Source organism: Cynocephalus volans, chromosome 8 (assembly GCF_027409185.1).
Source record: "Cynocephalus volans isolate mCynVol1 chromosome 8, mCynVol1.pri, whole genome shotgun sequence".
NCBI lineage: Eukaryota > Metazoa > Chordata > Mammalia > Dermoptera > Cynocephalidae > Cynocephalus > Cynocephalus volans.
Genome location: NC_084467.1, coordinates 77,675,070 through 77,701,107, shown reverse-complemented (window position 1 = coordinate 77,701,107; position 26,038 = coordinate 77,675,070). Strand labels below are relative to the sequence as shown.

The following is a 26,038-nucleotide window of genomic DNA, read 5'->3' as shown; positions in this document are numbered from 1 at the left end:
ATTAATATTTAATGAGACTACAGACTAGTAGCCTCTGCTTTTTACCACACTATGTTGTTCACAGAACTCAACAGTAAATCTCATTCTATAAATCAAATTACATTCTGTGATGGAGGAAAATGTTTATTACAAAATAAGTCAATAAATCCCCACAATTATTTAAAATATTAAAATATAAAATACACAGAGAAAAGAACGTTAGCTCGGATTTAGACAAACCTAGTTTCAAATTCCAGTTGGGCTAACTTGCTATATGTAACATGGGCTAGTAACTTTACCTCTCTATGCCTCACTTTTTTTTTTTTTTTAACATGTAAATAAAAATAAAACAATACCTCTTAGGTTGCTGCAAAACAAAACCAGCATGTAACAGTTGTTCAATAAATGGTAATTAAAATAACTATTAATAAAATAGCGCTTTAAATCATAAAACTATTTGCATGCTTTAGACTTTATTGTAGTACATGAAAATAATTACCAGATTATTAACATAAATTAAAACAAAACCACCACCACCACTTTAAAAAGTATGTCTTGCTATAAATTTACAAAGACAATAATATGGTTGCTCAGCATGAATGAGGAAGGTTTGACAAGAATATTTAGTGAGTGTCATTAACTATCATCACATAAAGTAATAACTGCTACATTTCATTTAATCTACATAATAAACCAAAGAGGCAGACAGGGGATAGGGAGTGCTGGAAGGTAGGGTGGGAAGTGCTGCTATTTTTATGTAAGATAGTCAGGAAAATGCTCCCTCATAAGGAAATACTGTAACAGGGACTTCAGTATATTTTCACTTATTAAAAAAAAAAAAATTATACAAAATATCGGTATATCATTAGCCAAAGACTTCCCTGTCCACAACAATAAAGAGAAATCAACCCCTTTAAATTGGTTTAGCAATGAACAGAATACAAAATATTGCAGTGTTGCAAAAATATACAATGTTGCAAATGAAATATAATTCTCCCCAAGAAAAGATCCAACAACTATTAAACAGAAAAAGCTTTTCAAATGAAACCATGTTGAGTTGAGTTTTCAAACTATGAAATGGAGAGTTTTCATTTGCTTTTCCCCACAGCTCTTTGACTTAAATTACCTTTCATCATACTAGAAATAAAACTCAAAACTTACTAAAAAACTTTAATATTGTGAAGTCTGCATTATTCGCAGTGAAGAGTAAATTGGCATAAAGTAAAGCTACTCTTTAAAAGTTTACATTCTTTACGTCTTTTTTGCTATTGACCTCAAAGAATAAAAACAACACAATGCTTTCCTTCTCAAGCTGTTGACCAAAGCTTAGAACCAACAAATACATCAAGGCCAACTTCAGTTATTAAACAATGTGCATGCCAAAGTAGGAAAAAAATAACAAAGACATAATTTTGGTCAGCCTTCTGAATGAAAAATAGAAAATTTTCTTTAACTTTCTTGCTAGCATTCATTTGGTTCCAATATCCCACCCTTCTCGAACATCTTTTCTTCTCAATAAAATTGCATCTATCCCTCTTTTAAGCTTATCTTAAAGTGACCACTCTCTCCTCTGAAGTCCTATAGCAACTGCCTGTACAATTCACTTAGAAATAAATGGAATGGTGTGTGACCTCAAGCCATCTCTTCCATGTCTATTCTCAAATGTAATTTAACTCTTCAATTGGCAACTTTTCATGATTTTCTCAACAACTGAATTTAGTTTCTAGAGTGCCACTGTGCAATTCAGTCGTCATTAGCCACATGTGGCTATGTAAATTTAAATTTAAATTAAATTAAACTAAAATGTCAGTTCCTTAGTCACACTAAGCCACAAATTAGGTGTGGCTAGTTGCTACCATAGTAGCCACTAGTGGACAGTTAACAAATGGATACATAACATTTCTATCACCACAGGAAGTGTTATTGAACAGTGCTGTTCTAAAGAGTCCAGGTCCAATGTTTCTCTGTATATACTATAGTTCTTAACATAGTGCCTCAATACGGTAGGCACTTAAATATTTGATTTAATAAAGACAAAATACTATAGTGTTAAAGATGGCCCTACAGGCATGTCTTGTTTGGTCAACATTCTTAAAATTTTGGGCCAATATTTAAAAATTGGAAGTTATGTCCCAATGAAAGGCAATAACATGGAAACAAAAGACCACAGCTCAGAAGAGGATGCCACTCACTGCTTTTATATGTGCTTACCAGTTCCCAGAGTCACTGCCATTCCCACAATGTATGTATATCAATTGCACTCATCTGCTTCATTAATTTATGTTACTTGTCTAGGCCCTGAAGGCAGGTTAGTTGTGACATCAGCTCTATACTGTGCAGACATTTAAAAATTTTTATTGAATAATATAAGGACTAATTTAAGTCAGTTTTCTGAAGCCATAAGTACATACTTACAAGAGTATGGCTCCTTTTTGATACATAATGCCTTTTTAACAATGCAAGCCATTGAGTAATCTGTTCTTTTTATATAAATGAAAGGTTCTGAATAAGAAATTTTCATCTGGTGTTTAGTTGGAAATGCCTGGATGACAAGAACTGATGGCCTTTCAAGGCGACTCTCTAATACACGTCTTAAAAATGCAACTTTTGAAATTAATAATAAAAATTTCTCTGGGGACTACTGAAACAAAGAGAATGAATGTATCTGCTTCAATTTCATGACATAATATGCAATTCATTTGCTAGGTATTCATAATGACTGAATTAATGAATTACATTCTTGCCTAGATATGGAAAAAATACTTGATGCAAGTATCATCAGGTAAAAACAAAGTGTTGATATCCAAATAGTGAAGTGTGAAATTCTGGTTTGGTAACATTTTCCTGAACTCAATGTTTGTTAAAAGATTCAGCTATTTGTATAACAGAAATTCTATAGTGAGAGCACAATTTTCCTTTCATTCAAATCTATGAGTATTTTACGCTCTTGCTTACTGGTTTGTTTTTGTTTGCGTGTGTGTGTGTCTATATATACTAGATTTTTTTAAAAAAACCTTTCTTCTGCTTCAGCCATTTCTCGTTAATACATCAGCTCATTAATTGTAGCTGCAGTAAGCCAAGGCACTAACAAAAAAAAAAGTTTTTGGTTTACAAAGAACTGGAGTATGAACTGGTATCCTTTCTTACCTCAACTCCTATACTGAAGCTTACTGATAATGATGATACCTATTATAGAAGTGCTTACTATCAATATCACACCTTTCTCTTTCCACAGGGTCAGAATACAGGACAAACAGCAGCCTACTTTTTTATTTCTTAATATTTTTTCTAACCAAAAATTATTCTTAAATTACTGCAATAACAGTTAAAAGTTTGATATAGGAAAATTCATGAGATAGATAAAAAATGATATTAGGTCAATTTCCTCCTATTTGCTCTTGAAAAGAAATACATTATTCTTAGAACTAAGAGATTTTATTCCCTTATTATTTATTTTGGCTTAAGTCTTTCAAATAACATACTTAAGGAATAAATGTGTTTTTAAAATTACTTAAAAATGCTTGATTTAAATGAGTTCTCAAGAATGAGTAATTACTTATCAAATTAAAAATATTTATAAATATAGCCAGGAAGTTCAAAAACTTTTAAACACTTAAAAATATTTTGCAGTATCTTTTAAAAAGTAATTTTATAAGGCAGGTATTAATAAAAACACACAACCCTAATGACAAAGAGAACAACACACAGACACACACACAACCTGTCACTCCAGTTCCCTCAAAATGGCATTTGAGGCTGTGAGCCGAAAAACGCTTCATCTAATCTCAGTGACAATAAAAATGCTCAACAATACATAATTTCTAGGATAAACTATTTTAAGATCTCAACATGAGAAAAACTGGATAAATTACTACTAATCATCATTTGCTATTTTCTACGCCTGAGATGAATTACACTGCAACTCCTAAAAAAGAATATAATTTAATAGTTCACCCTTAACTACAAAAATGAAGAATGCAAAGTACGACTTCAAACTCAAACTATTTTTTTGTGAATCTTTGAAGAATACAAATACATATGACAACTTATATCTTTTGAATATGTTAAACTTCCAAGACAAAGATTATCATTTACAATAGGCACCCCCCCTTCCCCTTTATCCTCAGGGGATATGTTCCAAGACCCCTAGTCGATGCCTGACACCTGAGTGCTGGCAAATGGAACATGTTTCTATTCACGTCTTCTACCCAAAACTTTAATGCCTTTTCCATCTTAACTAAGCACTTATCATGCGCTGTGAAGGTGCATCAGCAAAACTAGTGCAAATTTCTTTTTCCTTCTTCACAATTTCACAGATAGTAGATTCATTATTACTGTAGATTCTTATTGTAGATCAGCATATGATTTGCCTTTTCCTTCCTTAAGTGAAGAACTTTCACCATTTCACTTAAAGGAAGCACTTTATGGCTTTTCTTTGGCATAGCCAAATTGCCAACATCACTATTCTTATGCTTCGAGTCCATTATTGAGTAAAATAAGGGTTACTTGAACACAAGCACTGTGATACCGCAACAGTTTATCTGATGACCAAAACAGCTACTAAATGACTACGGGGTGGGTAGTATATACAGTATATATATACTGGACAAAGGGAAGATCCACACCCCAGGCAGGATGGTGAGATTTCATGATGCTACTTAGAATGGTGCATAATTTGAAACTTATGAATTGTTTATGGAATTTTCCATTTAATATTTATGGAACACAGTTGACTGTGGGTAACAAACCACAGAAAGCAAAACCAAGAATATTGGGGGGACTACCGTACTTCAGTTGAAAATCAGTTTATTTAAAACTCATCCAGTAGAAAGCATTTGAACACTTTCCAGTCAGCATGTGAACAAAAACCTCTGGACTCACAGCAAAAATGCATTCTTTAAACATAATAATTCATTTCTAAACAAAACTAATAAATCACTTTATTTAAATATAAATAAAAACATTTCCATAATCTACCACAAGGAGCTTTTCTGTCTCTCTAAATTCAAGGTATTAAAACAGACCTATGCCTTCCTTATCTGGAGTTATTGAATAGAACTTTCTATGATGATCAAAATGTTCTATATCAGTTCTGTCCAATGTGGCAGCCACTAGCCAAATGTGGCTAATGAGCACTTAAAATGTGGCTACTGTGACTGAAGAATTAAATTTTAAATTAAATTAAATTAAATTTTAATAGCTACATGTGGCTAGTGTCTATCAAATGATCATGGCTAGGTATAATAATCTCCAACAGTGCTATACTTATTAAAAGAAAAGCATCACAGGAAGAAACCCTAGTGTCCACTGACAGACATTAAATGGAATGTTACTCAGCGTTAAAAAGGAAGGAAATTCTGACACATGGCTAAGCCTTGAGGACATTATGCTATGTGAATAAAGCCAGTCACAAAAGGACAAATACTGTATGATTCCACTCATATGAAGTACCTAGTCAAATTCACAGAGAAATAAATTAGAATGATAACTGTCAGGAGCTGAAAGAAGGGGAGTGCAGTTTCAGTTTTGCAAGATGCAAAGAATTCTGGAGATGAACAGTGATGACAGTTTCACAATAATGTGAATGTATGTAACGCCATTAAACTGCACACTTAAAAATGGTTAACATGGTAAATTTTACATTGTTTATTTTACAATTTTTTAAAAAGTGCAGATATGTACATATATATTTAAAAACATCACGATTCGATCAAATAAGTACTTCTGATAGAATAGCTAACTAGAAATCTAAAGTCACCAATAAAGGAAATAAGGCGCTTCTCAGAGACGGAAACATCAGATTTATTGAAAAAAAGTTACAGTAATCCCATAATGAATCAGGTTGTACTACATTAGTACCACACCATGGCCAAGAGCTGAGCATTTTACTTTATAGGATCCAGCTGGACAGAGTATATTGGAGCTCTTTTAAGTCATTACAAGGCTAGACTAAATAAAGCCAAAGCTCAACAGTAGAGTACCTAGTGTTATGTTTTTTTTGTTTTGTTTTTTTAAGCACTGGCAATAGATCTAGACTTGAGCAAGTCACAAACTAAGCAACAAGAAAAAAAAAATCAAAAAAATGTAATTGTATACAGTTATTTTAATTTCCTTAAAAGATAACTATTTAAGTGGAAGGGCATAATAAAAGCATAGTTCTCAAGCTGTAAAGAGCATAGCAAGGAAAAACTGAAGGTAAGGCATGAGAATACCACTATTAATAAAAAATAACACATGTACAAAAAAGGATAAAATTCTTCTAGATAAAAATAAAAGAGATCATCCTTTTCTCCATAAATGTGAATATATTTAGTTCCCAAATGCTTTCATCACTAAGAGTGTTAACATATTACAACAAAATATTTTAGGACGTTATTAGATACTCAAGTTTTTGAAAAGGGGTTATAAAATGAATTTACTCTTAGGCTTTTAAAAATCTTTTTTACTTAAAGCACATTTTCACTATAAGATCTTTACCCCCACAAACAGCCATAAATTAGAAATAAGTACATACTAAAGTTTAACATCAGAGTTCTATTACTAAAAGGCATATTATTCCTTTAAAAGATATAAAATATGAGTATTTTTTCAGTGCACTAAAACATCATGCATCTGCAACACTTTGCAAGTCAGTATTGTGTGTAACACTTTTGGCCTCTTTTAACTCAAATATAATTTAATTTATAAATACAGAAAACATCACTCAACTTCATTAGAAATAGCTTTTTAAAATAATTTTTAAATTTTATATAAACTGTAAATCATGATAAATGTTCTAAAAGTTACACAATACTACTGCTGAAATCACCACACATCCACTATATTTTTATGTTAGCATTAACTATGTCAAAGAACTTTGATACAACAATGGAAACTCACAACTAGGTGGCAAATTACATATTTCCTTTTATAGTTATTCTCAGTTCTCTTGAAAAAAAATATGGTATTTTTCACAATCACTTTTAACATAGCTTGAATCGTGTAGAGAACTTATATGAGAGATAGGAGTCAGAACATAAGGGTTCAGGTTTTAAAGCAGACACTGGCTGAATAACAACCCCTCCTCCTATCCCTAACTCAAAGAGTTGTTTTAAGAATCAAGTGAAAAAATTACATGTGAAAATGCTTTATAACTCAAAAATACTCTATAAATGTAGAGTTGTATTACTATTAGTAAGAGTATTCATATTTTTTCAACATGGTTTATTTATTCTATATGAGGTACCTTTATAACCAAACACCATTTCCTTCTCTATAATTATCATTGTTCTTTGATAAAATAATTATCCACCATCTTACCAATCTCAAAGAAAATGAAAAGTCCACCTATTTTTTAGAAATTTGATACATCAAAAATTTTGCTTTAGATCTGATATTTAAGTTTCTCCATTGCTTATAAGATAATCTTCAAAAGGACAAACCAAACCAAAGTGTAGAATCTTGTGTAGAGTTTCTACAAGGCTTTAACACAATTAAAACAAAAAAAAGAACAAAAGTTTATAGTAAAATGAACATTCTCTTTATGCTGGAGTGCAAAGATAAGGTTTCCATAACAACAAAATGGAAATTCAGTTAGGCTAAGCAATACACAACAATCAAACACCTATTAAAATTTGCACAACAAAGCTCAAGTATATTCAATTTCAGAGTTAATACTATTTATTAATATTCAGAAGTATATTACCACAAACCTGTTTCTCTAGCACTGAAAAGTTCAGGCCTATTTTGGACTTTGCGAATATATAATCTTAATTTAAATTTATAAAATATCCAAAAACCTCTGGGAAAGGACAAGTAAGGATCTGAATTTACTTAAGCTACTCCATGAAGTCACTGGATTGTGGTAGAGATCAATATTTATAATGCACAATGCACAAATAACATACCATAGATTTTTAAATGAAAGCTCAATCCTAGAAGTTCATCATATAGCAACGCATGGTTTCTTTAACTGTTCCTACACACAAGCTCAGCATAATCCTATTTTAAATTAAAATAATCATGTAAATATCCACATCTTAAGATAGCTTTCCTCACTGTCCCCTCTACGAAGCAAAAGAGGAAAGAAAAGAGGGGGAAAAAATTAACCCATTAAGTATGATCAGTTCTCCAGGTCTTTTCGGCCCAACTTAGGCCAACCTGTCAACCACACAACTTAAATATTGAAAGAAAAATGAAGTAATCTTAATAGTTAAATCTGACAGGGGGAAGAATTACTGTCTATACCAGGCACTTTATGTACTTCATTATTTGAAATACTTATAATGGCCCTCTGAGCCAGAAATTATCCCCATTTTTATAAAGAAAATGTTCTCATGGAGCTAAATAATCCACACAAAATCAGAGAGCCAATATGTGCCAAATGTGGGATTTAAACCTAGGCCCATATAATTCCAAAATTTGAATTGATCTACTAGACCAGTGACTTCAACTAGGACTTGAAAGTATTGATCAGTAAATTTCCAAAAAGAAATCTGGGACATATATATAAGGTTACTGGTTTCTTATTTTGTCAAGTAGGATATTATTATCAATTATCCTTATTACAAATTTTAACATCAATGAAGAAAGGAAGAGAGGTAGAAATGGCAAAATCTCAGAATGGAGGGAGATGCTTAATACCTAAGTATCATAACCACTGAGTCATGGACCAGTGCTATTCATGATATTTTCACACTTAAGGATAACGTTGTATGAGTTTGTACTCTACATATAAAGTTGCCAACTTACGTGGCAACTTTATGTCAACAAATAAAACTTCCTTTTGTTTGCTGAACAAGTGATGAATTAGACTGTGCAGTTTGAAAGAAGGATTTTGAGGGGAGTGAACTGTTCTTTCTTAGAGGGAGAGAAGAATCTGGAGTTTCTAGGGCAAATAAGAAAGGAAGGGTTGAAGCACAGACATGAAGAGGAGAGAGGAGTAGGCCACAGGATATAAAAATTAGTGTACTATGAAGGGAAGAACTAAATAAAATGTGGGTATCTTTGTTGAACCAGTTGTATGTCTGTAAACATGCAAAAAAAGAAACCCAGGAAACAGAGGGTGCCATGAGAACTTAAGTGCCCCCTATACCGGAAACAAAATTCTTGGGGAGACAAGGGTCCCACGGGGTATAAAACTGTAGGCTCAAGCCTATCTTACCTAGAACTTGAAGGTAAGATCTCAGCATGAATTTGCCCTTCAGGTCAACTAGCCAGTCATCAAGAATGGTCCCAGAGGGTGTCGTGCTGACAATATCAAGGTCCAGGGTTCAGTCCCTGTACTGGCCAGCCACCAAAAAAAAAAAAGGCAAAATATAAAATAATGAATGTTGCACAAAGTGAAAGGCTAGGGTAATAACCTGGGCAGACAGCAAATAGGCTGTAGTTACTGGAATGAGGATGAGGGATGGGGAAAGGAGAGGAAGAGAAAAAATGCCAAAAGAAAGAGGCACTAGTGCATAAAGGTTAAGAGGAATCTGTGCTCTCAAGACAGAAAGGACTTGGATTTGCATCTTGGTTCAGGACAATTATGTCACCACAGAGAAGTTATCTAACTTAATAATAAAGGAGAGTTTAACATCTCTAAACTTTAGCTCTCATGTCTGTAAAGTGGAGATAGCCTTCCTTTAACAGAGCTGCTTTAAGAATTAAATAACATCAATCTGTATTAGTTGTCATTTTTTAAGTAATAATGTCATTTTTATTATTACTGGCTTCAATTTTTTCTAGAGATAGCTCCTTCTGCCAGTAGAAAATTCTCAGTTTGAGGGGCTGAGCCAGTTAGCTCAATTGTTTAGAGCCTGGTATTATAACACCAAGGTCAAAGGTTCACATCTCCATACTGGCCAGCAGCAAAAAAAAAAAAATCTCAGTGCGCAATGGGGAATTTTAAGTTTTGAGGAGAAATTGGACATGACTTGGTAAAATTAAGGAAAAAAGAAAAAAGCAGAATTTGAGTTTGGCCTTAAAATTCCAGTTGATAGAATATAGCAAGAATATAGGTGAGGAAAAATGACTAATCATGGTGTGTCTGAAAAATAGGCTGCTTATATAAGAGTTAAGAATGAAAAGTATTTCAGGGCTACAACAGCTTGGTGTTCTGAGCTAAAAAAATTATGACTATTTCCCACAGGCAGTAAGAAGTCACTGAATGCAAGCAACAACCTCTTAATCTAGCTATTGTACATAGCCTAAACAAAAACAGAAGAAGACTAAAGAGATAGAGATGGAATATCAAAATATTGTAATGATCCAAATGATATGGGCCCACACTTGGACAGTGGCAAAGTAATGAATGAATCCAAGATACATAAGCAGAATACTCAAATGAAGAGGCTGAGGCAATAGTCAAATAAAAATGAGCAGCAGATTTCTAGCATGAGCAACCAGGGGAAGAACGACAGCCTTTAGAAATTTAGAAGTCAGGTCTGGTAGATTGTTCATAGAATAAAAAGAATCTGTTCATTTATTTATTTAAGCATTTATAAACCATTAGCCATATGCTAGGTGTTAAGGACAAAAAGATGAGTAAGACCTAGTTCCTGCCTTGAAAGTCATAGAGATATATGAAATTTAACAATTAATTACCACACTGCATGATATATTCAAAAACAGGAGCTACAAAATGGGAAAGAGGCTAATTTGCAAATGGATCAAAATGCTGCATGACCAATTCGCTAAATTTATTTATTTATCAAAAATGTATCTTAAGTAAAATTTTTCTTGATTATATGAATATATCCAATGAATATATTTTTCTTAGCAGTATTTTAAGGACTGTCCAATTTGTAAAATGCTGTTCAGGCAGACAAGCAATATTAGCATTCTTAAAATTAGAAACAGCATACACAATGATACAGAAGTATAAAAAAGCAGCACGGTTCAAAGAACTGCAAATAGTTTAATATGCCAAAGTGTAAGACATACAGGGAGAAAAATATGAAAGGATCGATAGGGGCTGGATGATGGAAGGTCTGATATACTTTATTCTATAATCACTAAAAGAGTTTAAGCAGAAGTGCTCTCCCAACCTATACTCCCTTCTCAGAGAATAGTATCTTATCGCTTTCTCACAGAAGGGTCTTTGAAGCCATAGTGGAGCTAGAAAGGAGAACCCCATCCCTCCATTGCCATAGTTGACTGGTTCAGGAGTGCATGTTCCACTGACTGAGTAGGGCCAATCAGATCTTCTCATCCAAGAATTTGGAATTGTGACACAGAGTAAGTAAATCAGTTAGCTGTGGGCACTGGACTCGTAGAGTTAGCATAAATTCAGAGTCAAGAGAGCCATTTGAGGGCCACATGCAAGGATGGCAAGGAGAACCAGTATAGAGAGGAAATATAAAACAGTATACTGTACATACTTGAAGAGAAAAGAGAACACGTAGCTCTAGGAGAAAAGAAAGCATCCAGTGTCCTTTTTAATACTCATGGGACTTGGCTATACATCCTAACCTTCCGTTAAGTGAGATGTCCCTGTAGTTTCCAAAAAATCCAATTTTTCATTAAGCTTATTTAGATTGGTCTCTATTCCTTGCAACTCTGATAAAACAAGGTTTTGGTGATTAGGCAGATTTGTGTGGTTAATTTGAAGGATAAATTAGACGGGAAATACAAGGGTGGAACATTTAAAGTAGGAAAGGGATTATTAAAAGAAAGCAGCAGTAGCAAATAAAGGCAGGTAGGAGGCAAGAAAGTAATATTGTGCAGGGTCCTCAAAGCTTAATTTTAAACAATACAGTTTCAGGAAGCTAAAGCAGTATCAATTGCCTCTAAGGAGGTCATCAATGTCTTTAAGAGAATAATTTCAACATAATAATTGAGACGGAAGTCATATTTGAGTAAGTTAAGTAAATAGTAGAAAATAAAAGTAACTAAGAAGTTTCTTTAAAAGAGTGATGATGAAAAGAAAGAAGTTTGAAGGAACAACAGTATTAAAGAGTATAAGAAAAACATGAAGGATGTGAACTTATTTTTAAGTAAACAGCCAGGGGAGAATGAAAACCCCATCCTGCAAAAGTGTAAAACGTATTTCAGAGGAAGCAGAGGTCCAGGAAGGTATAGCCTTAGCAAGGTGAAACAATTCGTTCTTAAAATTCGGTAAGAAGAAGAAAGAAAAAAAAAAAAAAAGAATGGCTGAACTTCCAAGAAATTTTAAAGTAAAGACAAGGAAAGTTCAGGAAACTCATATTGTTGAATACCATGTATCATTCCCTAGAGTCAGTGACTAGGTGAGTGATTTGCTGAGAACAAAAGGAGGTCAGATGACCTTGAGCTACAACTGCTAGACTACTGTGATGAGAATCAAGAGGTAAATCAATGATCACCTTTACTGACCCAAGGCTTCAAGGGATTAAAAAACAAAACAAAACAAAAGAACCACAAACTGATATTATATGGGAAAAGTAAGCTACTAATGAGCTAAGTAAAGATAACTTCAGGTATGGTTCATTACATAACCTACTATGATGTAACCTTAACTTTAACTTGCAACAATTAATCAAATAAAGCAATTCGGAGATGTTTCTGTCCTAAAAGCTAAAAAGTACTCTATTTTAAATTTACATTATAAAGGAGTTTGATATACCTTTCAAAATAATATTTTAAACAATAAAAAATAACTCAGACCTTACTCCATATTCAAAAATTAACTCTATTAAAACAAGATGCCACTACTCACCTATTAGAACAGCCAAAGTCCAGAACAAGACTATGAGCACCAAATGCTGGAGAGGATGAGGAGCAACAGAAACTCCTCTTCACTGCTGGTGGGAATACAAAATGGTACAGCCACTTTGGAGAACAGTTTGACAGTTTCTTACAAAACCAAATGTATTCTTAACATACAATCCAACAGTTGCACTCCTTAGTCTTTACCCAAATGAGTTGAAAACTTGTGTCCACACAAAAACCTGCTCACAAATGTTTACAGCAGCTTTATTCATAACTGTCCAAACTTGGAAGCAACCAAGATTCCTTCAGTAGGTGAACAATAAACTGCGGTACAACCAAATTATTCAGTACTAAAAATAAATGAGTTATCAAGCCATCAAAAGACATGGAGGAAACTTCAATGCAAACTAATATGTGAAAGAAGCTGATCTGAAAATGCTACAGACTGCATGATTCCAACTATATGACATTGTGGGAAAGGCAAAACTACAGAAACTGAAAAGATCAGTGGTTGCCAGAGGATGAAAGGGAGGGAGGAATGAATAGGTCGACCTATTCATGCTCCATACAGAGGATTCTTAGTGCGGTGATACTACTTTGTATGTACTATAATGGTAAATATATGTCATTATACATTTGTACAAACCTGCAGAATGTACAACACCAAGAGTGACCCTAATGTAAACTATGGATTTTGGGTGATTACGATGCATCAATGTGGGTTTATCAATTATAACAAATATACTACTCTTGTAGAGATGTTGACAACGAGGGAGGCTGTGCATGTGTGGGAACAGGGGGGATATGGCAAATCTCTGGCCCTTCCTCTCAATTTTGTTGTGAACCTAAAACTGCTCTAAAAATAAAGTCTATTAAAAAATAAAAATGCCAGATGGGCTGACATATATAAAAAATAAAACTCCAAAACTCTGAATAGAAAATATAAATGACTATGTTTAAACCTGGGTAAGGAATAATTTTGTAAAGAAAGCATAAAAAGCAATTTCAAAAAAAAAAAAAGATGGACAAACTGACTTCAATTCCAATTAAGAATTTTTCTTTCATCCAAGGATGACATAGCAATGACAAAAACTGCATTTAGGATTCTAGGTTTGTAAATACTAGTGAGTAGTGCAAGAGAAAAATAGTATTTTCTGTTTCATATATAATATTAAATCTGATCAACTCCAGCACTTTATTGGCAAGCTATGCATATACCTGATTAACTGACTTACATAATCCTATACTTCGAATATACTGTCCTTCAAACAAAGGAATAAAATATTAATAATGACTAATAATAATAATATTAGTAGTTTGCACCAAAGAGATATGGAATGGGAAAATGAGCAGTTGATGGACTATTTACATATATAATTTTCACTATTTCTTTGCTTCCACATTTACTGTTTAATTGAGTGAACTAGCATCTGTGTGTCTAGCATATCTACAGCAATCCAATATTTTACACAACTTTCTGTGGTTGTTCATTTGGATAGCTTACAAATCTATGGGATATAAACTGTATAATTTTACCCTTTTTATGCCAAATCTACAACAACACAAGTTTGTCAATCACAATGATGTAAATTATTCAGAATATTTGATAAAAAAGGTAAAATGCTTAAAACTGTCCCTCCCACAAACCCCCTAAAAGAAAATAAAAAAGACACAAGTTAGAAACTGAGAGAAGACATTCACAATACACACAGAGGATTAACATAAAGAATATAAAGAACTCTTATAAATCAATAAGGAAAACAGAAAAATAGGCAATAGACAAGAACAGGAATTTCACTGAAGAGAAAACATAAAAGGCCAGAAAACATAAAAACAAATGTTCTATATCAATGACAACCAGGAAAATGCACATCAAGGTCACAATAACACAATGTTTTACACCTTTTTGATTTGTAAAAATTAAAAAAGACATATCAAATATTGGAGAGGATGGAAAACCAAGGGATCTTTTATCTCTTATATATTGCTGATATAAATATAAATTGGTGCAATCACACTAAAAGTTCCATATCATCTCTTAAAGTTGAGCATTCAACTACCCTGTGAGGCAGCAATTCTACCTCTAGGTATATAATTAATAGAAACTCTTACATATATACAATAGGAAATTGTTTACAATTACAAAAACCAGAAAATAACTAAATGTCCAACAAGGGAGAGTGGATAAATATGCAAATACTTTACTCAATGAATTATTATACAGCAATTAAAATGAATGACTATTCATAGCAACATGCAATAATGAGTGAATCTTAGCTATAATAGGTGTGACACCAAGTTCAAAAAGATTATATTCAACACTGTAAAAACTACAAAAATAAAAGAATTACATATCCAACAAAACTATATAAGGAAGAGAGTGAACACAGGACTACAGGTAATTACCTGGGTTGACAAGAAGGTAGACATGGGAGGACGGGATGGAGAAAAACTAAACATAAATTAAATTCCTAGCTTTTTTGGGGGGAGGAGGTGGGGAAGTAGTGGTCCATGAGTAGTTATTATAATGATAGACAGACAGATAATGATTAATCCAATGCAGAGTATCTGAGGTTTAATAAAAGAAAAAACTTCTAAAAATTGCATGAAATTTGTTCAATGAAAATTCTGAAAGAGGCAGAATAATCACCTCCTCAGAGAATACCTAACATGGGAATTATAGGAAAAGAAAACAGTATGATCAATGTGTAAAATACATGATATCCGGCACATGTATTGGATGGTAAACATGTCTTCTATAATCAAAAATAAACTCCAAATCCTGTCATAACTATTTTCCAATAAATTAAGGTGCTTGTGAGCCAGGGCAGTAAAGTTTTAATCAATTAAACAAAGTAATCTGCCACACTTCTAAAATGGATAAATCCTAATAACAGTATCTACTACATAATTCTTGTCTATCAGCTCATTTTTATAATGTAGCACTTTGACATTTACCTTTAAATTTAAGGTGTTTATTATCAAGTACACTCTTCCCAGATTTCCTGTTCTTCATTATTTACAGACAATATTTATCTATATAATGTTACACAAATTTAATTTTTAAAAAGCAAATGTGATAATACTCATAAAACTAGTTTCAAATAAGACTTAATTAAGAAATAAGAAAAAATTAAGAGAACTAGACGGGTATCAAGATAAATGTTCTCTATTTCTGTTTTTCTAGGAAATTAGAAATTACCTTTTCATTAGTATGTTTTTCCCATTTGAAATTTTAAATACCTTTTTAAAGCTGTTACTTTCCAACTTCCTAACTTTGCTGTCAAGTTTGAACTCCACTGTATATCAAAAGTTAATCTTATTAAATGTCATATTTTGTTACAGTAAAATTGATTTTTGAAATAACACACATTTGACAATTGTTCAACACAGCACATTTTACTAAGCATTGATGCAGAATTAACTGTTTTATTCAAATATCATTTACGCTTATGTAAGTAACATTACTTAAAGTGATATTCAACTCTACAAACTATTGCACTGTTCACATTTGTTTAAAAGTAGACATAGAAATAACGTGATGAATGACATAAAAATTTACCACTGCCGAATTTGAAAAGCAGAAAAAGAAAAGCCCAACGAATCAGACGCTAAGCACTGGGGTAAACAGATAATGCCTAGAAGGTGCCCCTACCTCTCTCTATTTCAGCACTGACGATATGGGAATGGTAGGAGTTGAAGGAGATCAGAACTAACCTCTACTACACTAATGAGAGATGATTGGAAAATATGATCCATTTTAGAGTCATCATTTAATAACAATAGTTTCAGCACAGAGACTTTTACCTAGGTAGTCGATAAATGTTTGGCAAGTTATTTAATGATGTGTGTTGAATTCAGTAACGTATGCACTACAAATTATAAACATTGCAGATTCTATAAGAGTACCAATAATCAAATCTAAGCTGAAAAACCACAACGTATTGATTTATCGTTCAAAGAGCGGTTGCTATGTATCATTGTCCATTACTAAATCCATAGTAAATTCACTTTTCTTAACTATATTTCAAAAAACAGATTCAAAATCAAAATACGTTGAGGTTCTCTTTAAAAAGTCAATAAAGGTAGTTAGGTCCACTTATCTAGAACCAGAGCAAGAAAAAAATTTTTAACTTATAATTGATTTCTATCTTAAAAGTCTATGAACCTCATTTTTCTTCAAAATTCTAATAAGTAAAATGAGATGAAGAAGGAAGAGAAAAGAGGAAACAGACTCAAATGCCATAGTGCTTTTAAGTTGAAAGTCTTTCAGTTATCTCTAAGTGACAGAACTACAGCAACTTTTATTTTCTTTTGTGCTTTTCTGCACTTTCCTGATTTTCTACAATAAATGTACACATTTATAATTTGAAAAAACTATAAAATCTGTCTTATCAATTTGCCTACCTTCTCATGCTACATTCCCCCAAACCACTCTAAAATCTTAATCCTCCCAACTCAGATCTTCCACTTTCCAGTACCACTGCAAAATTAGATGCCACCTCCTAATTTCCCATCAAATGGGTAAAAAAATACCAGGGTGCTGTATGTAAATGTAACATATCTACTGCAGAAATTCTTTTTGTACTTTTCAGGGAATATTTTTGGAAGAAGAGATTAGAAGTGTAAATTAAAGAAAACTAGGTAATTTTTTCATCAATGATAATAACGAATGCTTTTGAAACAGTCAAGACATTCCTCATTCCAGATGACAAATGGAGCCTTCTCATCAATTTATTCGGAACCTTCTAAGTGCCAAACACAGAGCTAGGTAATACAGGAGCTTAAAATTTTAAAGCAAAATTTATCTTATGAACAGTTTACAGAGAAATGCTAAATCTTTGGGGAGGTTTTTAGGAAACACTTGACACCTTTCATCAGGAACAGTAATTTTTAAGTAAAGAAAGCCTGCCAAAGGATTATTTGAACTGTTATTCTCTGTGGAATATTACACCTTATTCACAATAAAAAGGACAGCTAAATAATAGATTAACAAACAGATTTTGGAAATCATTTTTCCTCATTATACCAGGATCTAAGAAGAAGTATAAAATTTATATTAAAGTTAACTCTTGTTAATTACATTTTTTGGCCAATTTTTAGAAAGGTCACAAAACTATAACTCTGAAATGTAAAACATTTACGGGTCCACAGAACTGTGCCAGCTTAAAGAATGGTGTAGCATGAAATATATAGACCTGAGTTCAAACTCAGACTTACACTGTGACCACAGGCAATTTACTTAACATTCTTGAACCTAGTTTCCTGATTAAAATGAAAATAGCAACATCCACCTTACTGGCTTGTTGTGAGGATCAAATAAGGTATATAGGGTACTAAGTACCATGTCTGATATGCAGCAAATAATCAATAAATGTTATTTGTATTCTCTTCTAATCCTCTTCTAGTACAAATGTTATTTGTACTCTCTTCTAAAAAAATTAAAAAACTATCCTGTCATCTTTATATCCTCCAATATAGCTTTGGTAGATACTTAATAACTGCTGAAATTAACACCTGTAATTTAAGGCTAACTACCTCAACCTTCCACTTGAGCAAGTTACCTCTACCTAAATAAGTTATGCTGAAAATGTAATTTAAGATTCCCAGCCCAACACTTTATTGGGCATTTTGATGGAGATGAATCTCCATAATCAATAAAGTAACTTTATTAGTATACCACTCATTATTTGGTTCTGTATTCTATAAAATTACTATGGTAGCCAACATTTTCATTTTGAGATTCTTTATAGTTTTCATTAATCCAGTTTCCTTGGAAATAAACTTCAGTTTCTTTGGCCTCACAAAAGTATCTAAGCGAATAAAAAATAAAGAGAATACAACACTACAAATTACTTATGGGATAAAAATTAAAAATTGCCAATTAAGTTTACATTTTTAAATAGCCTATTTTTATTTTTACCACAGCAAATACTCTTCCTTATACCTTGAAGCCTGTAGCCACCAAAGTCTGTATGTACTTTTACTAATGCTTCCTTGTTGAATAAGTCTCCTAAACTACCAGCAAGAGTTAGAAACATTACTCCATATTCATACAAACATTACAGTAATTAACAAGACAAAGTACTATAGTTTCAGATTTTCTTAGTTTTGTCTTTCCACAACCAGAGGTTATTAGTAAGCCAATTCCAGCTCAAGTAATAAAGTATTTCAAATTCTGTAATATAATTTGAAAAAATAATTAAAAAGTTGGTTATGTTTCTAAATCAGTATCAATCTCATCAAAATCAGGTTGTAATATGTAACTTTCAGTGTGAAACAAGTATTACTAAGACAAGATATAGCAAAGTAACAGCTTTTAACTATTAAACACATTTTAAAACTGGCTACATAACCTACTATTTAACTGCTTAAAATCTGTATGACACAGAAGCATTAAGAATTTCATATTAAATAATTTTTTAATTGAAATAAATTTGAACAATTTAGAAGCTTTTAAAAAACTGATTCTGAAGATAAAAGTTTGATAAATATTTGGTTACTAAATACTAGTTTCATGACCCAATGAAATAATAAAATGAATAGATGTATATACTCGATGAAGCAAATTGTATGCCTATTTATCTTACATGCTGATATAAACAATATTCTCAAATACTTTAATAAATATGAGAAAGTTGAAATGCAAGAACAACTGAAAGTCAAATAAATCAAGAAAAATGCCCTGGATATACAGACAACTTATTAGGTAACAATAAGAACTATTCTTTTTCTGGAGGAAGTTATATTTTAGTTGATTTAAAACTCAACTTTAGATTAGGTGTTCTCCTACTTTGGTCCCATTTTTTAAATTGTCATGTTTAAAATTTCTTATTTCTTTGACTTGCTTCCTTGCTATTGCCAAAAGTGATCTTATTAAATAAAAGATCCTAAATGTTGTATTTTAATACACATGAAAATGTTTTTAGTTCCAGTGCCAAACTAAGTGTTTTTTATGCCAACTTTCTATAAAATACAAAAAAGAATGCCAAATACTTTATAACTCTAATGCCGTTCAATTCAAAAGAAAAATTCTGCTGTCATTTTAATGGCTTTTTCTCAGTCAAAACCAAGGCATGTTTTTCAAGACTAGACAATGTAAAGTATTTCCAATGTGCCTCAATCCATCTTCATTTTAAAAGCTCATGTAAATTAATAAAATAACAAATTCCATTCATTTAACAAATGTGGTATGCTATAAGACCTGCTTATAAAAAGCTAACTATAATTAAAATAATATATAGCAACATTTTCAATGGTTTGAAATTCAGCTTTGCATTTCCAAAGGATCCCAAATTTACAACAGCGCACTTGTGTACCTTGTTGAAATTTCTATTTTTGTGGAGGAAATATCAAGTATTACAGCAATGCTTTCAGATTTACATCTGACTGCACAACAAACCAAATTTATATAGGGATCTTTCGAAAAAAGCATTTAAACAAGAAATTTTGATGCAGCTGCAATACTTAACTTAGACATCATAAAAAATCAACCAGTTTCTAGATTTAGCCTTTTTAAAAAAAACTGACTACCTAACCCACAAAAAGGAAAGCAAACGCTATTTTTTTCCTTCTTTTAATTGCCATCTCCAATCTTCAGGTAGCTAAAAGATGACTATATTAAAAACAAATCAAAATAAGTTTATGTCAAAAACAAGCATAAAATTTTAACCCAGATGTAAAGCTCTCTGGAACACTCCAAAGCAATGAAAAATAAACCCAACAGAGTAGCTTAAGTCCCTAGTACACCGCAGAGATCTAAAAACAAAAATCGTGCCTACATCATCAAATATTTAGCTGGAAATGGAAGAGAATGATATTGCTACTCGATATGGACTTAACTAATTAAGGGATCTATATTTTATCTTCATCTTCTGCAGACATGTGGTGCCCAACGTCTTCCCTTAGTCGACTGCTTTCCCATTTGTAAACAACTTCTGTAGTTCTTTCTTTCAAATGGGAGGGAAAATGAAAGTCTGAAAAGCATCAGCATCTGAGCTTCCGGATCTGAGCAGGGGTCTCCGAGAAAGGGACCATATATCTATCACTTGGTAAAAAAGAAAAAAAAAGTAGCCCTCAAATCAGAAGAAAGAAATTCAGTCACCTGAAGAGGGCTGGTGAAGTGAAGCAAGCACTTTGGAGAGACTCGTTTTTATTAAAAACAAAACAAAACAAAACAAAAAACCCCACTTGTCTGGGGGCTGGAAGTTATGGGGGCGCTCTTTGTGCAGAGCCTGAGGGGGAAGGGGAGGGACGAGAAAACAACTTGGGAGTCATTCAAGAGTTTAAGGAGCGGTGCAGGAGGAAAGGCCGGGCGGGGCCCGGCCGGGCGGAGGGAGGGGGAGGCAGGGGCGTTCGCGGGCCGCTCTGACACCAAAGGAGGGGGCGGTGAGCTGGTCACTCCGGGCACCGGGTGAGCGCAGGCTTCGGCTGCAGCAGGACTGCTGGCAGCCGGCAGTGATAAGGTCCCCTGTGGTAGATAGAATCAAATGAAAGCGGCGGCAGGCCTGACTTCGATGAGGGAGAGGGTCCGGCTACGGAGGAAAGCGGTTCCCGAGTGACATCCCCGAGTTCCCGCACTTAGCGGCCGAGGGGCGCGGCGGCCGCAGGGCTTCCCTCGGTCGCCGACCCCGCGCCAGACTTTCTCCCTGTCTCCTCCGCCGGCGCCTCCCGCCGGGCCGCGGCCCTTACCTGCAGCTCCGTGAGCAGAATCTCCCCCCGTTCGGGGTTGGACGCCATTGCGCTCCTCTCTGGACTCCGCACCTGGACGCGGCCGCCGCTGGCGAAGGGAGAAAGCAGGACAGGACTCGGGGAGTGGGGGCAAGGAGCGGGGAGAGAAAGAAAAAAAAAACTAGAGATTCATGGAGGCGCAGCCCCTCCTGGAGGCGCGGTTTATTCCGCCCGGCTCATCGAGAGCAGCGGGGAGCGAGGGCATTCGTAGCGGTCTCCCCCTCGCCGCCGGCTCGCCCGCCGTCGCTGCCCGCGCCGGACTCTGTTCGCTCAGTCGCTCCCTCTGGGCGACGCCAGGAGCCGCCTCAAGACTCTCCGTACGGGGCGCTGCGGCCGCGGCTGCGCTCCTCCTGTCGCACCATTTGGCTGTCACCGCGTCGCAAAAGCGGCCTCACTTGGCGGCTGTCCGCACACGTGACGGCCGCAGCTACCACCTCTCGCCCGGTGGGGGAGGTGAGGCGGAGGGGACCTCGAGGACTGGAGCGGCGCGGGGGGGGCGGGAACAGCCATTGGACTGGGCCGGGGTGAAAATGAGGGGAAAGGACTGGGCTCGCGTCTCTAGGGAGCCGGGAAGGGGAAGAAAACACACGCCCACTTTCCGGCTGCGTTTAACGGCCCCACCGTGAACGCTAGAACTCGGGATCCTGCTAGCTGTTTTGTTTGTTTGTTTTGTTTGTTTCCAGTTCCACCTTCTCTCTTCTTGCCGAAATTTGGGCCTAACTTAAATAGGCCCCTTTCTAACCTCCACAAACCAAAGGGCTTCGAGACTCACGTCTTATAGGTTATTCTCCTGTCCCCCTTCCCCCGTCGACCCGAGCGAATAATTTTGCCACTTGCTCGCCTCCACCCCAGCGCGCCTTCTTGACCACCAAGGTACATGGCTGGCGAAACTGGTGTGTGGTCTGTACTTTTCAAGAAATGTGAGCGGCTGTATCCCTGGCAACTTTTAATACACAGCTTTTAAATTGCTTTTTCCTCGAGCACCGTAATACTATGGCTTGGGCTAGAGAAATCTACTGAACTCAGAATTTAATTAGCTGCCTTCTTGAATTGTTTTAACTGAATTTAACTGAGGTGGGGTGGGGCAGGATTAGCCTTAGGAATGGAAAAAAGCCAACTTTCCTTGGCTTGGTAAACAGCTAAGCCGTCTACTTAGTAACATATAGCTAAGTAGTGTAAATTTAGGTTTTTAAAAAATGACACTGTTGTATTCAGAAATGTGAACCAAGTCTCCAACGGGTAAACTTTTGTTTTGTCTGAGCATTGAGTGGATATTCCAGGCAAATGCCTAACTTTTGATTATTTGAGGCTGAAGTACAACGTCTTTGTTAAAAGCTACCTGGAAAAATGGTAGGGTTTTTTTTTTAAAGGTAGATTTCTGTGTAGGTAGGACATTAGTTGACATACTTCTTTAAGATCTGTAGGGCTGATGTGCATCTTTTTGTCTTTTCAAGTCTCATACATTAATACAACAAATGTTTATTTAAGATCTAGTGTTCTGTGACCACATATTATGAACCCCCACTCACGATATACGTGAAGACTTTTTCTGGCAGAACTTCAAAAGTCTTACTACTATTTATGTGTTTAGTGAATCGCCTTGGTTGAAAATGATAATTAAAATATATGAAATAGCAAACTTGGAAAAGCCAGGATATAATTACTCTCCCCGGTAACTAAGAGCCAGACAGTGTAGTAGGCCCTGGAATTACAGCTAGGATTAAGGTGTCCTTATTCCTGGACTGACTAGGGAGTCCTCTGGGAAACAGACTTGTGTCCAAACAGCTATATTGTGATTTTAAATGGTAGGTACAAAATGTTAGGGAAGGATTGCATGTATGTGTGTGTGTGTGGTAAAATATACATAACATAAAATTTACCATTTTAAATGTGCATTTCAGGGACATTGAATGCATGTAGATATATTTTACATATGTACAGAGCAGATGATTAATAATGGTGGAATTAATTATCACCTATGCAAGGGCTTACACATACAGTGAATGAGCAGTCTTTTTAAAAATTGATTTAGATAAGAGAGAAAATGTTCACATTTTAGCACTATGCAATTTTAGAACTAAAGGAGATTTGAAATGTCTACCATAACTCTCATTATAGGTAGAAAAAAAAAAGCCGTAGTTAACTTAGCTAATTTGGAGCAATAACATTATTACTTAGTAGTAGAGATGGCGACTCGAACCTACGTCTCCTAATTGCCACCCCTACTTGTTTTAACCTGCACCTTGCTGCTTATAAGAACTTTAAAGTAGAATACTCATTTAAATTGAACTAAAAGCATTATACTCCCTCAAATTTTTGCCATAGAAAAAGACTTCAAATTTTACATATTTCTAGTGCTAAAACAAGGGTTGAAAATAATTTTAATTTTACATATCACATGTAAATGTAAGCAACAAATATATGAAGTTTTAAAAGTTATAGGAATTATTTCTGAGATTAGTTGTGCCGGGAAAGGTGGCACAACACAAAAGAGAGGCCAACACAATGTAAAAACCATTTGATAGTCTGGACAATATGATAGTTTAAACAAAAAATTAGTTTAAACTAAAAGCTGTTATCCAGATTATAGTCTCTGTTCACAGGGGAAAAAAAAGTAATAGGACTTGGATCATACTTATCAAACTGAAGCACACTTGAAAAACTTTTAATGGAAGCATATATGTTGCATCAGATGAGTTGTATTCAGTCCCTATTTACAAATGTTTTTAGGAAATCCTAAGTACAGTTCACCTCAAGTTTCATTATAATTTATATTAATAGGGCTGTCTGGTTAGCTCAGTGATTAGGGTGTGGTGTCGATAATGCCAATGTCCAGGGTTTCACCCCTGTACCGGCCAGCCACCAAAAAATAAATAAATAAATAAAATAATTCATAGTAACAATAATAAAGAGGAAAGTTTTTTTTTTTTTTTTTTTTTTTAAAGAAGTTAAAGACCTTTTAAAAAAAGTCTGGATTATATTACTAGTTATGTGATACCGTTTAAAATTTTTCATAGATATTTCAAGGGTCTTTAGGAAGTAGAAATGACCAAACATATAGAAATAGTTTCAGTTAACAATAATTAGATACAAAATTCCTCTATTTTCCGTTTTAAGATGGAACAAATGTTAGGAAAAAATCGTAGCAGAGCTAACTTAACTGTGTTCTTTTCATTTTCTGTGCTGTTGAAACACATTCAGATATTCAGATATGATTCCTCTTTTACCTTAGATCTTAAGTGAAATGAGACAAGAACTAAATATCCAGAGAAAAGGTCAGAAACCTTTACTTTGTGAGCCACAATGTTTTATTGCCTTGCGTTGTTTATTTTCCCTTTGTTCTTGCTTAACATTTAGTAAAGTGTTTGAAAATTCCAGCTTGTCTCTGTGGTATTATGGAAAATTGAGGCAAGGGTTTTTTTTCTTTTGTTTTGCTCCTGCAGTTGTTGTTTTCAATGTTAGTGTTAAAAAAAAAAAAAAAAAAAAAAAAAAAAGAGGAGTGAACCCTCTTCTTACATGCAAGAGATCAGAGTGAAGTGGCAGTGGTAATCAAAGGAAGAGAATCCCAAAGGAGGGGCAAAACTCAGGAAGACAGTGTTGGTCCCCACCCTTTTCTTCCTTAAGAAACCCCTTGTAGAAATTGTTCCCTTGTATGCTGTATGTGGATAATTTTGAGAAAAGGTTATTAAAGTCAAGAACATAAAAGGGTAGAGTCAGCTATAGTGTCTGTAGCAGATGGTTTTGGGGATATCAGCTCAGTCCATGTCCCCTTCACTGTGAATTCCTCTTATTCCCAGAGAAGTATCTGTAGCTGTGTTGTCTCTGCTTAACCAAGATGATCTAGTAGACTATGACTGGACCACTGACAGACCATATCCAAGTGTAGCCAATCAGTTTTGTCTCCAAGAATTTGGTAATAGAACATTGGAATGCTGATCAATTGGTGGCCCTAGAAGGAGGTATTGTAGTTCTAGGACTAGGATGGCCTTTTTCTGCCATGTGCACAAAGATGCAGAAACAACTGCTCTTTAGAAAGAGAAAGAACTCCTTCCTTTCTGTCACTGGGAATATAATAGCTAACAAAGCATACCTGGTCTCTTGTCTTCATGGAACTTGTAGGTTAGTGAAATAGGTACAATGAAAAAGGAGGCAAATCCAGGGTACTTTGAACCCAAGTCAAGGAATCCTTTCCTGAGTAATTCATACTCAAGCTGCGATCTCACTGATGGGTAAATTTTAACTGGGAAAAAAAAAAAAAATAAAGAACTTTCCAAAAACAGAATAATGTAGATAAATGTTCTAAAGTAGAAGGGAGCTACTTTAGTAATTACTAAAAGGCCAGTGAAGCTATAGCGAAGAGATGGGGTAATAATCAAGAGCTCATAGACTGTGTGTATCAGTCAGGATAGGCTAAGTTGTGCTGAGTAACAAAACCTTTCAAAAGATTCTCAGTAGTCTACAGTAAGGTATAGTTATCGCTCATGCTCCATGCCCACTGTGGTACTGCTTCAAGTCATCTTCACTCTGCACTCAGGATGACACAACAGTCTCTATCTGGAACATTGCCATTGTCATGGCAGAAGGAAAAGAAAAGTAGTAAATCATATACTGGTTCTTAAACTGTGTGCTCACATTTCTCTCACTTTCCAACAGCCAAACCTTTGCCATGCCTGAG

The 26,038-nt window shown here is 34.6% G+C and overlaps 1 protein-coding gene across 2 annotated transcripts in view; it reads right to left on the bottom strand.

The window, feature by feature from the left end:
* Positions 1 to 21,707, bottom strand: part of PKN2 (protein kinase N2) — a 130,882-nt gene extending 109,175 nt beyond the window's left edge. For both annotated transcript variants that reach the window (XM_063104989.1, XM_063104990.1), the window contains exon 1: positions 21,325 to 21,707. In XM_063104989.1, the coding sequence (XP_062961059.1) occupies positions 21,325 to 21,372 (48 nt within the window). In that variant the 5' untranslated portion in view covers positions 21,373 to 21,707. The remainder of the gene's footprint in view (positions 1 to 21,324) is intronic.
* Between the last annotated feature and the right edge of the window lie 4,331 nt (positions 21,708 to 26,038).